Consider the following 14,777-nt stretch of genomic DNA (forward strand, 5'->3'; position numbering starts at 1 on the left):
TTTAACCCATACATGATTGCATGTAACTCTATTGGCTACTTCTCTCCCAGTGCTACGTGACCATCTTCGTGTTTCAATTCTTTGTTTTATCTCTCTGCTATGCCATCCCTTCCCCCTGCTACATTATCAGAACACAAACTTGTCCATTTCTTTTTTTTAGTTCTCCTCCCTACTACAGGGTGAGCATAGAAGTAGGAAAATTTATTAAGCCAAAGAAAGAAAGCTCCCATGGGAAGGAAGAGATCCCAAGTGGGTTGCCAAGGACTCTGCAGTGTCTAAAGGTTTTTATTCACCAGAGTAGGTGAATAAAAGAACTAACTGGATATTGAACTAATGTAGGTTTATTGGTTTCTTTTATGGCCATGTTCTGCATGAATAATAGGATTTGGAGATGGTTGTTTTTCAAATTCCAGGAGTAGTTCTCAAACTGCTTCTCCTGCTCCTTGCCTCCTTTTCTGCATATGTCAACCTTAGGTCATCCCATTTTGCTGTCCCATTCTGGAACACTTGCTTTATGGTAAAACAAGAGTGAAAAACATTTTGTGACTAACTTTCTTCCTTTGTTTCATTATGTGACTCTCAATTAGTTATTGGGCTTGTTCCTGTCTCCTAATCTCTCAACATGTAACTTTTATACAGTAAACTCCACACATTGACCCACTGACTGATGCCTTAGGATATAAATAAGCCACAAGTCAACAGGAAGATTAATGCTATTGTTAGCCTTTGTTAATTTGTTGAAATTGCCAAACACTTAGTTGGGCAATCTCAATTTTATCCTATAAAAGACCAAGTATTTTTCGTGTATAAGAACCTTCTCTGACAGCTGTACTTTAAAAAAAGGCTACATGTAATTTTCTATTGATTAGAGGTTCTAGTTGGGAAATGAAAAGGAAGTGACAAGAGGAAGGAAATGTTCATAGTATCCTGTTGGAGAAGAGAGGCTCTGGGAAGTACATAATTAAACATAAAACATAGACTTTGATATTGACCGTACATACTTGTTGAATTGTTGAATATAAGAATCCTATACAAGAAGATAATGAATTGGGACTCTCCTGTTTGTTCCCTGGCCACCTTCCTATACTAGCACTAAAAACCCAATAAACATCCTAAATATATATGTGCTAAATGTTATTATTAATGATTCTGTATTTTAAGCATTAGAAATAAAATTTCCCCTTTCTGGCCTTTCAAAAGACAGAGATAAACTTTTTCTTTTCTATCTCTAGAGTCCAGAATATTAACAAAGGTAGAAAAAATACTTAAACATTTTTTGCCATAGATTACAGCGAATGACTGAAAAGTCTTATACTTTTAAGAGCCGTAGGTTTGGAATGGATTTTTGGTTTTACTTGTTCATTACAAAATATCTGTTGACAGCAAAACCCCTTGTTCCTTCCTATTATTGCTTATACTCTCTCTACAACAAAATTAGAGATAAGGGCAAAATAGTTTCTGCTGGGTATTGAGGGGGGGAGCGGGAGGGGGTGGAGTGGGTGGTAAGGGAGGGGGTGGGGGCAGGGGGGAGAAATAAACCAAGCCTTGTATGCACATATGAATAATAAAAGAAAAATGAAAAAAAAAAAAAGGCCAGCCTAGGCTATAAAAAAAAAAAAATATCTGTTGACACTTTGACAAATGTACATTTGATCTTACTTACATAGTTACTTTGATGAGACATTCACGACTTTGCAAAGCAGCCTACTTTTGAACACCTTGATTTTTCCAATAATTCCCTCTAAACTTCTACATAGGAGTCTGTTATTTCTTTTGAAGCTGCTCCAAATTTTATCTTAGTCCTCATAAATAGTTTTCTGAATATTCAAAAAATTAGTTTCTGTATCTTTCTCAGATGAAACATACTTTATGCTGTAAGTTATACTTTAAGTTGTATTATTTCTTTGTCCTCTATTATATCATTATCCTCTAATCTATTAGTATTTCTTTTAAAATTTGATGTCCCAAAGTAGACAATAATACTTTAGATCAGAAGTGGTCATCTTTTGTCTATAAAAGGCTAGATATAAATATTTTAGATTGTAATTGCCATACAGAGTCTATCACAACTGCTTTACTATACCATTGTTGTCTTAAAGCAGCCATATATAAGCAAATAACATGATTATGTTCTAGTAAAACTATAGGTGCAAAAAAAGGTAACTGGGCTAGTTTTTGTCCAGAGATCACAGCTTGCTGACTCCTACTCTAGATGCTATATAAGTAGTGCAGAAACTAGTGTGATTATACCTTCATTTGTGAATGCTGTTCTTGCAGTAACATTTGTAACATTTTATTCAAATATTTTGTCCAATATTAACATAGCTGTTCCAGTCCTCTTCTGGTTACTCTTTGAATGAAATAAGTTTTCTTCCCTGTACTTTCAGCCTATTTGTTTTTAAGTCTAAGGTATGACTCTTGTAGGTAGCACATAGTTGTACCATGTTTTTTAAATCGATTCTACTAACCTCTGCATTTTCATTGACATATATTTACATTTAGTATGGTTACTGGTGAGGTAAGATATACTTATACCATTTTCCTCTTTGTCTTCTACATTTCTTTGTTCCATGATTCCTCCATTACTGCTTCATTTGTGTATTAAATATATGTTTTTATTTATTTATTTTAAATACATATTTTCTAGTGTAACATTTTAAATATTCTTTATTTCTTTTACTATTTTTAAGTCTTTTTTTAGTAGTTGCCTTGGGGGTTATTATCAACATCTTAATTCAGACCGATCTAGTTCAGATAAATGCAAACTTATTTATTTTATCTTTTTTGTGTACAACTGTGGCCTTGAGCATGCTAAGCATGTGCTATACAATTGAGCTACACCCCCAAGCCAATGCTAGCTTAATTTAAGGGTTGTGTAAGAATTTGTTACTGTTTAATTCTGTTCCCATTACCTTCTTCTTTGCTATTATTGTCCATACAGAGTATATCTTTACATGCTATAAGCCAACCAATGTCTATAATTTTGTTTATAAGATTTTCTTTTAAATCAGAGAAGAAATACAAATAAAATTATATTCATGCTTTTTTTGTACTTACATACATGTTATCTTTGTTGATGCTTTTATTTTTTTAATGTGCATTTGAGTTACTGTTTTAGTGTCTTTTTCTTTCAACCTGAAAGATTCCCTACATATTTCTTGTAGATAGGACTTTTAGCACTAATTTGTTCTTGCCTGCTTTACTTTTTTTTCTCCTTTACATTAATGAAATTATATTTGCTGCTCAGTGTTATAATACTTCATCTGTGTTATGTTTGCCTATACTTCATTTTCATTGCTTTTCATTATTCCATAAATGAATAATACTGCAATTTATCTATTTTATTGTTTGATGGACTTCAGTTTTTTCCAGGTTTAAGAATTATAAGGAATTTATGAGAATTGTATATCCTAGTACACATGATCATACGTCTCTCTAGGGAGGAGACCTATCAGTTGAATTCCTTGAAGTAAATGAGTATGTTTAACTGCAGTGTTTGTAAATACAATCAAACTCTTTCCCAAAGTAGTTGTATTCCAAAGTAATTACACCACTAGCAACCTATGAGGGTTTAAGGATTAGCCATACTTTTAGGTGTGTAATGGTATTAACATTTTGTTTTAATTTCCCTAATTGTGAGATTGAGCCGTGCTTTATTTGTTTATTGACTGTTAGAATTTGTTGTGAAGTGCCTGTTTAATTCTCTTCATGTTTCTATTAGGTTGTCTGTCTTTCTTTACTGGTTTTGGTTAGGTTATCTAGTACTTGAATAATAAATCACTCCAAACCATTGCAGCTTATTTTGTTTATAAAGTTGCAATTTGGTCGGGGCTCAGCTGAGACAGGTTTACTCTGTTCCATGTATATCAGCTGTGGCAGCTCAACTGCAGGCAAGACGATGGATCCATTTTCAAGACAGTTCACTTATTGGTGCTGGCTTTAGGTTGTCTGTGGATTCTGGATTCTGGATCCTGGGCCTCACCTGCCCTCCACTCAAGTCTCTCTTTGGTTTGCTTAAGCTTCTTCACAACATAGTGGATGGATTCCAAAATCTAGCATTCCAAGAAAGCAGGGCAGAAATGCACAGTTATGATCTTTCTTTGAAAATTGCATAGCATTACTTTTACTATAGTATTTTGGTCAATGAAGCTCACAAAAGCCTGTCCCCATTAGAAGAAGAGCACAAGTTGAGCATCTTTTTATAAGTGTCCTTACTTGCCATGTGTGTTTTCTATGGTAAAAGGTCTGTTCAACTCTTTTGTCCATTTTTACTGTATTTTTTCCTACTTTTGTGAGTTGTTTATATATTTCATATATCAAATATGATATCCTTTAATCAGATACGGGATTTGCAAATATTTTCTACCAGTCTATATTAACTTTCACATTTCCTTAACATTCTTTGTAAGAACAAATATTCTTAGTTTTGATGAAAATCAACTTATTTTTCTTTGCATACTGTATCATATATATGAAATCTTTGCCAACTCAAGGTTGTAACAATTTTTTCTCTTTAATAAATAACATTTTTATAGTGTTAGGTTCACAACAAAATTAAACAGAAAGTATAGCATTCCCATATAACTCCTGTTTTCCCACCCACCTACGCATATACATATAACCTCCCCTACTGTCAACATCCGCATTCCAGAGTGGTACCTTTGTTAGAAACCATGAACCTCCATTGACAAACAAACAATATCATTTAAAGTTCATAGTTTGCACTAGGGTTCACTCTTGTACATTCTGTATGTTTTAATACATGTATAACAACAGGTATCTACAATTATAGTAGTAGATGGAATAGTTTCACCTTTCCAAAACTCCTCTGGATGTGCCTTTTCATCCCTTTGTCCCTTCAACCCCTGACAACTTCTGATTTTTGTACTGTCTCATAGTTTTGCCTTTTTAAGGATGATGGGCTGGAGGAGTGGCTCTAGTGGTAGAGCACCTGCCTAGCAAGCATGAGGCCCTGAGTTCAAGCAAGCCCCAGCACCACAAAAGAGAAAAAAAAAAAGAAAGGAAAAAAAAATAACGTAATGCGGTTGGAATCATACAATATATAATCTTGCCAGATTGGCTTCTTTTATTTACCAATATGCATGCAGTTTCCTCCATGTCTTTTCATGACTTGATAGCACACTTCTTTTTGAAAGATGAATGATATTCCATTGTCTGATATACTACAGTTTATCCACTCACCTTCTGAAGTATAAGTTCATTGCTTCCAAATTTTAGCAATTATAAATAAAGTTTCTATAAAATTTTGTGAGCAGTTTTTGTGTGCATATAAGTTTTCAAATCCTTTGGGTAAATAGCGAGGCGTGAATAGCTACATTGTATTATAAGACTTTGTTTACTTTTGTAAGAAACTGCCAAATTGTCTTTCAAAGTGTTTATACTGGTATTTGCATTCCTAGTAGCAATGAAGAAGTTCTGTAGCTTCACATCTTCACCATCACTTGATACATCACAGCTTTGAATTTCTGCCATTCTAATAGGCTGATAATACTCTCACTGTTATTTTAATTTGTAATTTTCTAATTATATATGATGTTGAACATTTTTTCATATGCTTTTTTGTTATCTGTGTGTCTTCATTAGTGAGGTGTATATTCATTTTTTTCTTTGAGGTTAGAGTGATATTCTAATATTGTAGACAATAATTCTATGAGTTACAAAATAGAAGGAAAATTTATTTGATAATATAAAAATAAAGGTCTTTATATAGAAAAATAAAGCATACTTGGTAGTAGACATATATAGTTGGAGGAATAAAAAATATTTAAAATGAATAGGAATATAATGAGAATTCCTACACATTCAGTTAAAAAATATTCAAGTAGAACAAAAAGAGAAGAATGTGAACTATCTACATGTCAAGCATAAAGTGCCAAATTCATCATGAATATAGAGAAGCAATGAGAAAATAAAATAGCAGACTAAACATAGACTGATAACAGAATTGTAACATCCAGTGAAGCACTATCTTTTGCGTTACTGATAGAAACATGAATTACAATAACTAAAAATGTAGCTTATATCTAAAATGTCTTCTCTAGGAACTTTATCATGTAAGAATTGAAGCAACAAAAGATAAAGTTCTCCATAGGAAGGTATTGATGTTTGAGGTGACCAAACTTCCTCCTGAAACACACAGTGCCAAATCAGCAAATGGGACCAAATGAGGCAGTGTATATTTTCCTGACCATATAATTTGTCAAGTTGTGGATCACAGGCACATGTTTATATTGCTTGTGAGGATGCAAACTGGTATCACTCTTTGGGGGAAAATATTTATCAAAAGTGCACATTCATTTGTCTTTTGAGGCAGCAATCTTATTTGAAAGAATCCAAAGTAATGGAAATGTGATAATTGCAGTTTCAGTCTGTGCTCACCTGGCTCCATTGCTTCTGGGCCCATGTGTGGTAAGGCAGATCATCACAGTGGAGAGCTTGTAATGGGGTACAGTGGCTCACCTTGTGACAAACAAAAGACAGAAGTCTTTTGCCCAATTTTTAATTGAGTTGCTCATTTTCTTGTTGTTGAGTTCTAAGAATTCTTTTTGTATTTTGAATCCAAGTCCTTTGTGTGACAGTCTTTTGCAAATATTTTCTCCAAATTTATATCTTGTTTTATTCCCTTGCCAGTTTCTTTCACAGAACTGAAGGTTTAATATTAATGAAGTCCAGCTTATTATTGGTTTCTTTCATGAGTTATGCTTATTATGTTGTATCTAAAAAGCCATCACCATACCCAAAGTTATCTGAATTTTCTTCTGTTATCCTCTAGAAGTTTCATGGTTTTATGTTTTACATTTGGGTCTGTGCTCCGTTTTTAGATAATTTTTGTAAAAGGTGTAAGGTCCATATCTAGATTCATCGTGATGCATGTGGATGTTCTCTTGTTCAAGCACCACTTATTGAAAAGCCTTTCTTTTCTCCTTTATATTGCCTTTGATACTTTGTCACAGAGCAGTTGACTATGTTTATATAGGTCTGTTTCTGGGTCTGTTTCTCTCTTCTGTTCCATTGATATATTTGTGTATTATTTCACCAGTATCATAGAGTCTTGATTCTGTGCCTTAAAGTTGGGTGGTGATAGTCCTACAACTTTGATTATTCTTTTCTTTCAGTTATTAAGTTGGATATTCTGAGTATTTTGCCTGTTCATATAAACTGTAGATAGAATCAGTTTGTTGATTTCTACAAAATAACTTGCTGGGATTTTGATTGGGATTACATTGAATGAATGATTACATTGAACCATAGATGTGGTTGGAAACTAAAATCTTGGCAATGTTAAGGCTTCCTGTCCATGAACATGGGATAGCTCTCATTTACTTCCTCTTTGATATCTTTCCAGAGTTTTGTGGTTTTCTTCTTATAAATCCTATATATATTTTGCTTGACTTATGCCTAAATATTTCATTTTGGGGTTTACTAATATAAATGGTAATGTATTTTTAATTTCATATTCAATTTGTTCATTACTGTGATATAAGAAAGCAGCTTATCTACATATTAACTTGCAACTTTGCTATGATCCCTTATGTGTTCCAGGAGTTCATTGTTGCTGTTGTTTGCTCAGTTCTTTTGGATATTGTATAGATGGGTCATATTATTTGTGAACAACATTTTTCTTTCTTTCAAATCTGTATATATTTTATTTCCTTTTCTTGCCTTATTACATTAGCTAGGTCTCCCAGTATATTTGTAAAAACTATTGGTGAGAAGGGACAACTTTGCATTGTTCCTGATCTTGGAGAGAAAGCTTCAAGTTTCTCACTATTAACTATGATGTTAATACATGCAGGTTTTTTTGTTCAGTTGGTTGGGCTTGGTTTTTTTCTTTTTTTAAGATACTCTTTATCAAGTTGAGAAATGTCCCTTCTTAATTTGCTGAGTGGCTGTTGGTTATATTTCAAATGCTTTTTCTCTATATATTAATATGTTCATGTGATTTTTCTTCATTGAGCTACTAGTTTGATTGTTTCAAAGATTTTCTTTAAAATGTTGAACCAGCTTTGCATACTTGAGATAAACTGTTGGATTTAGTATGTCAGTATTTTGTTGAGGATTTTGGTATCTGTATTCATGCAAGATACTGGTCTGTAGTTTTCTTGTAATTGTCTTTGTCTGGCTTGGGTATTAAGGTATCACTGGCCTCATAGAATGAGCTAGGAAGCATTCTTCCTATCTACTAGAAAAATTGTAGAGAATTCATATAATTTCTGCCCTAAATGTTTAGTAAAATTCACCAGTGAATCCATCTTTCCCTAGTACTTTTTTGTTTGGAAGGTCACAAAATATTGATTTAAAAGTGATAGTAGATATCTACCTATTCAGATCCCTTCTTGAAGGGATCTTTAAAGGAATTAGTCCATTCCATTCAGGTTATCAAATCTGTGGGCATAGAGTTGCCTATAATACTCTTTTTATTAATGTCTATGGGATCTATAGTGATGCTTTTTTCTTTAATTTCCAATATTTGTAATATTTGTCTTCTTTCCTTTTTCTTACTTATCTTGGCCAGAAGTTTGTTGTTATTGATATTTTTCTCTTTTTTATTTTGATTTTCATTTTTGATTTTTTGTTTTCAATTTCACTGATTTCTATACAGACTTTTAAATTTTTTTCTTATGCTTACTTTGGATTTAAATTGGCCCTCTGATTTTTGTTTGTTTATTTTCTAAGGTAGAAAAATTATTGATTTTATAGCTATCTTTTCTACTGTATGCATTCAGTGGCATACATATTCCTCTTAGTGCTGTTTTCTCTGCATCCTACAATTTTTTTTTTCAGTACTGGGGCTTGAACTCAGGGCTCTACCTTGAGCCACTCCACAAGCCCTATTTTTGTGATGGGTTTTTTTGAGATAGGGTCTCATGGAACTATTTGACCAGGCTGGCTTCGAACCATGATCCTCCTGATCTCTACCTCCTGAGAAGCTAGGATTACAGACATGAGCCATCAGTGCCCAGGCCCTACAATTTTTTAATAAGTTGTGCTTTCATTTTCATTTAGTTGAAATTATTTTTTAATTTTTCTTGAAACTTCTTCATTGAATCATTTGTTATTTAGAAATATGATTGCCCTAGATTTGCATATACATTCATAATTAATCCAAGTCTACTCTCAACACTATTTACTGCTTAATGGGTAGTGCCAGTACCTTATAATGACAAAATGCATTCCTCCCTCTTGTCCCTTCCCTCTTTGCTCTCATTAATTTTACATAAGCATGTGTATATACATGGTATATATAATTGAATACATTTTTGCTATTATTATTTTGGATAAACTGTTAGCTCTCAGAACAACTAAAAATAAGAAAAATTAAAGTCTTTATTTTACCTTCACTTACTCTTTTTCTGATGCTTTATGTAACTCTGAATTTCTGAACGATACCATTTTTCTTGACCCTGAAGAACTTTTTTTTTAACATTTCTTGTAAGACAGGTCTACTGCTACCAACAAATCCCTTCAATTTTCAATTTTTTTTTTGCACAAGAAAGTGTTTCTCCTTTAAAGAATAATTTTTTTTAGGATATAAAATTCTACCTTGATGATTTTATTTATTTATTTATTTATTTATGTAACACTTTAAGTATTTTTACTCCACTCTCTTCTTGCTTACATGGTTTCTGGAAAGTCAAATATTTTCTTTCCCTGGCTTCTTTCAAGATATTAATTTTCTAAAGTTTGACTCTAATACGCCTTGGTATAGGGTTTTGTGTTGTTTGGGGGGCTTTGGGAGGTTTTGTTATTGTTCTTGTTGTTTGTTTGTTTTGGTATTTATCCTGATTGTTCTATGAGCTTTGTGAATTTATCATGTGAATTTATTTATGTATTTATATATATATATTTTTTTGAGACAGAGTTTTTAGCCCAGGCTGGCCTTGAACTTACTGTCCTCCTACCTCAGCCTTCTAAGTACTAGGAGTGCAGGCATGTGAGTTTTCTGAAATTGTTTTGGGAAAATTTCTGTGCAATATCTTGTTTATATTCCTTTCTGTCTTTACTGCCTTTTGGTTCCCAATACATGTATGTTATACCTTTTGCAGTTATACCACAGTTCTTGGATAGTCTATTCTCTTTTTTTCTTCAGATTTTTTTTTGTTTTTCAGTTTGGGAAGTTTCTATTGACATACCTCCAAAAAGTTCAGAGATTCCTTTCACGTTCAGTTCACTAATGAACCCATCAAACACGTTCTTTATTTTAAAATGTTTTTTATCTCTAGCATTTCTTTTTTAGTCTTAGAATTTTTATCCCTCTGCTTACATTATCTATCTGTTCATACATGGTGTCTGCGTTTCCCATCAGAGCCCTTAGCGTATTAACCATACTTATTTTAAATTCAATTTGATAATTCCAACATCCCTGTCATATCTCATGCTTGTTCTGCCCCTTCAAACCATGGGGGTTATTTTGCTCTATTTTGTTTTGTTTTGTTAGTATGCTTTTTTTTTTATAGAAAGGTAGACAATTGCCCTTAGCATTGTGATGGGAGGGGCAGTGGAGGGAGGGGGAGCAGAATTCCATAGCCCAATGAGGTCTCCTTCTTTTACTGAACTTATATCCCTGACCTGTGAACTTTGTAAGTGCTTCTCAGGATTTTTTTGTTTTTTCTATTTTCACTCCCTTTGGTGGTATAGGATGGCTGGAGGGGATCAAAACTGCATATTTCCTTTCTCCCAGGTAGATTAAGCTCTGGAAAAATGCTATTTTTTTCCTGAGGAAAATATGGGAATGGAAAGTTCTAGTGTTTTTTTTTTTAAAATGGTTCCCTTCTCCTCCCCCTGCCAGAAACAAGAAGACTTTGCTACCACATTTACTGTGAGTTGTTAGAGCTTCTGGAGATAAAACTTAGTGAAGTGGGGAGGGGGAACACTTCTATGACTGGGACTCCTTGAATTTTAGCTCCCAAACTACTTATGTGCCTTCAGCAATTTGTCACAGTTCTGGGGTGATTTTGTTTGTTTGATTTGTTTTGCCTAGGAACTTACTTCACAAAGGTTTGTGCTATTGAGTTTCAGGCTAGATAAGTCATTCTCATCATCTACTTGACTGCCTCCAGTTTTAGGGCAGTGTTTTGTCCTGTGACTATACTTCTTTGATAGATTTAAAGAGTTTTTTTTTTTTTTTTTTCAGTATGTTTAGCTTTTTACTTGTTAGATGAAATGGCGATTTCTAAACCAGAAACCAGAAGAACTCCCCATTCCCTCCTATTTCCTCCTGTAAGTTTTTCAGGTTTATATTTTATACTAGGGTCTCTAATTTTGAATTAATCCTTCTATTACATGTGAGGGATGGGTCAGAATGTCTTTTTCTTCTTACATAAATATTATTCAGGTTTTCTAGCACCATTTGTTAGAAAAATCTAAGCACCATTTGTTGAACAAACTATCATTGTCTTTGAATTTTTGTCAAAAATCACTTGACTGTATGTGTAGAAGTATTTTTGAAATACTGTGCCAGTATTCTATCCATCTTTCCTTTTTCTCGCACCTCATCAAGTTAATTCCTTTGAAGAAAATCTAGAAATCAGACAGTGATTTCTAGACCTCAAAATTTGTTTTTTGGTTTGGCTCTTCTATTTCCTTTACCTCTCCATACACATTTTAGAATTACCTTGTTGATTTCTTTTTGAGGAGGCATTATTAGGGGTTGAACTCAGGTCCTTGTACTTACAAGGCAGGTACTCTACCACTTGAGTCATGCTCCTAGTCCTTTTTGAGATCAGGTCTCAGTTTATGCCTGGGTGGGCCTTGACCACGATTCTCCTATTTGTGCTTCCTCAGGTAGCTGGAATGATAAGGGCACACCACCTCACCCAGCTTCTTATTGGTTGAAATGGAGTCTCAACAACTTTTTGTTCAGGCTGTCCTGGAACCAGATCCTCCTGATCTTCACCTTCCAAAAAGCTAGAATTATAGGCATGAGCCACTGTGCCTGACTATCTTGTTGATTGCTGGAAAAAAAATCATGCAGGATTTGGTGTGCAGAATTACATTTAAACTAGAGAACATCTTGGGGAAAATTTGTACCTTGAAAATACTGAGTTGGAAAACTCATGGAAAGTTTATTCCATGGGGAGCATGGAGTATCTCTCAATTTGGTTAAATAATCTTGGATTTCTTTTATCAGTGTTTTATAATTTTTTGCATACAGTTCTTGCATATACTTCATAGGATTTGTAGCCAAATATTCTGTATTTTCAGGTGCTATTAGAAATCTTTTTTTTTTAATTCTAATTTTAATTGTTCATTTTTGTTCCTAGGAATAAGATTGAGCTTTTGTATTGACTTGCATCATTTTGTTATATTCACTTATTCTAGTAGCTTTTTAGTAGATTGTCTAGAATTTTCCACATAATCATATTTTAATACGTTTTATTTTTCCTTTTTCAATCTGTGTGTTATTTCTCTTGTTGCCTTATTTCTGTAGCTCAGATGTTATCATTTTGAATATGAGTAATGAAAAAAATCTTTTTACTTTCTCTTGATCTTGGAAGTGGAAGAGGGGAAAGCATTCAGTCTTTTATCATTAAGTATGTTAGCTGTAGAATTTACCTTATAATACCCTGATCAAGTTGTGAAATTTTCATTTATTCCTGTTTTCTTGACAATATTTCATTAAAAAAGTTGAGTTTTGTGAAATGCTTTTTGTGTGTCTATTGTATGCTTTTTCTTTAGTTTGTTGATATGATGCAGTAATTTTGTTTGGTTGGTTGGCTAAGTTGTTTTGGGTTTTTTTTTTTCTCCCCTTTCTTTTGAGTCAGGGCCCCTTTATATGGCCCAGGCTGGCCCTGAACTTGCGCTCTTCCTGCTTTCAGCCTCTCAAATGCTGAGATTTCAAGCTTGCAGCACCATACACGGCTTGTGAATTAATATTGAATGTTGAATTAGCTTTTCTTAGGTTTATGTGATTTTCCTTTTTTTATTAGAATATATTAATTCTACAAAACAATGGCTTTCATTATGACATTTTTATACATGTACTTTGATAATATTCATCCCCCATTACCCTTTATTGCCCCCCCCCCCCGGGCTGTAGTTTTCTTTTAATATGGTTTTTGCCTGGTTTAGTATCATTATAATAGTGGTTTCATTAAATGAGTTTGGGCAGTGTTCCCTGTTCTATATTTTTGTAAAATTCATGTGGAACTGGCATTGTGTCTTCCTTAAATATGTGCTAGAATTCATTATGAATCCACTTCAGCCTATAGAGTTTTGTGTTGGAAGGTTTTTAACTACATATTCAATTTTCAAAATAGATATAAGGCTGGGTGGGCACAATAGAACATGCCTTTAGGCCCAGCTACTTGAAATGCTGAGGTGGAAGGATTGCTTGAGCCCAGCCTGGGCAATATAATGAGTTTTCATCTCAAAAACAAAAAAAAAATCAAACAAACAAAAAACCATATATATATATACACACACACACACACACATATGATTTTAGAGAAACTTTGACAGTTTGTATGTTTAAAAAATTTAATCATTTCATCTATATTACCAAACTTACGGTATAGCATTGTTCATAGTATTTACTTATTAGTTCATTATTAACTGTATAGTCATGTCCTCTCTTTCATTCCTGATACTTGCAACTTACATCTTCTCTTTCTCTTTTCTTCCCCCTGCTTTGATCAGTCTAATCAGAAATTTATCTGTTTTCATGAACAGTAGCTATTGTAAATATTCATTATGTGTCATATATCTTTTACAGAACTTTGATTATATTTTATTTAAATATCCAGGAATCTATATTTTCTATTATTCTCCCCTGTTACAGAAAAATAAAATGAGGCCTATATATATTAGGATAATTGCCTGTAAGCCAATAGCCAGAGTGACAGATCCAGGATTCAAATCAAGTTTAGCTGAGTCCAAAAGCACTTTTAACTACTTTGCTTTATTGACTGGTATGAAGGATAAATCAAAGTTAGCAAAACTTATGAAGCATCTCCTCCCTTGTATTGTGACTAGAAGAAAACTTTTTGTTCCCTTCACCACATTATAATAACCACTGTTTTCTATGATTGTACCCTTCCCTGATTAACAGCATATAATAGAACCTCTTTGCATAAGGTCTCTGGAAATGTATTGGTCCTTCCAAAAGTTTAGAAAACTCAGTCAGGGCCCCTACAAGGTGACACAGAAAATCTGAGGACTTCTAGTTACCAAATACTAGATGACATGTTTTAGATTTTTCAGAGCACCAGAGCTGCTACGGCCTTCTAACACCTGGATACCTGAATAATTGTCCTAATGTCTGTTTTTGAAAGTCTTAAAAACCTTAACTATGCCCTTCATAAGTAGGAGATATGCTTTTGAAAATACAGGCTGACATACCTTCCTTGTTTCCTCAGGTCTGACGGTAACTGCTATAAAAGACTCAGGAGAATGGAATTTGGAGGCCGGGGCCTTAGTGCTTGCAGATGCGGGCCTTTGCTGTATTGATGAGTTTAATAGCCTCAAAGAGCATGATAGAACCAGTATCCATGAAGCAATGGAGCAACAAACTATAAGTGTTGCTAAGGCTGGGTAAGCATTTCTTTTCTTTAAAAATCTATAGAAATTGAGGAGGTTATTTAACATATAATTAGAATAAAATGGGAACCTTATTGATTCTTTCAAGAATTTCAGTTATCACTCTTCAAGATACACATGAAAGTTTTTCTTATTAGAATATAGATGTGTATAAGTAAATTATTATTAGGAGAAAATGAAGTATAAATGGAGACTGACTTAACTAATGAGAAGAATTT

At 33.5% G+C, this 14,777-nt stretch overlaps 1 protein-coding gene across 3 annotated transcripts in view; it reads left to right on the top strand.

Moving 5' to 3' along the window:
• The window catches only part of LOC109694790 (DNA helicase MCM9), a 116,410-nt gene that overhangs the window by 55,044 nt on the left and 46,589 nt on the right, over positions 1-14,777 (top strand). For all 3 annotated transcript variants that reach the window (XM_074075602.1, XM_020176941.2, XM_074075604.1), the window contains exon 8: positions 14,379-14,553. In XM_074075602.1, coding sequence (XP_073931703.1) covers positions 14,379-14,553 — 175 coding nt within the window. The remainder of the gene's footprint in view (positions 1-14,378; positions 14,554-14,777) is intronic.

Source organism: Castor canadensis, chromosome 1, assembly GCF_047511655.1.
Source record: "Castor canadensis chromosome 1, mCasCan1.hap1v2, whole genome shotgun sequence".
NCBI classification, from domain to species: domain Eukaryota; kingdom Metazoa; phylum Chordata; class Mammalia; order Rodentia; family Castoridae; genus Castor; species Castor canadensis.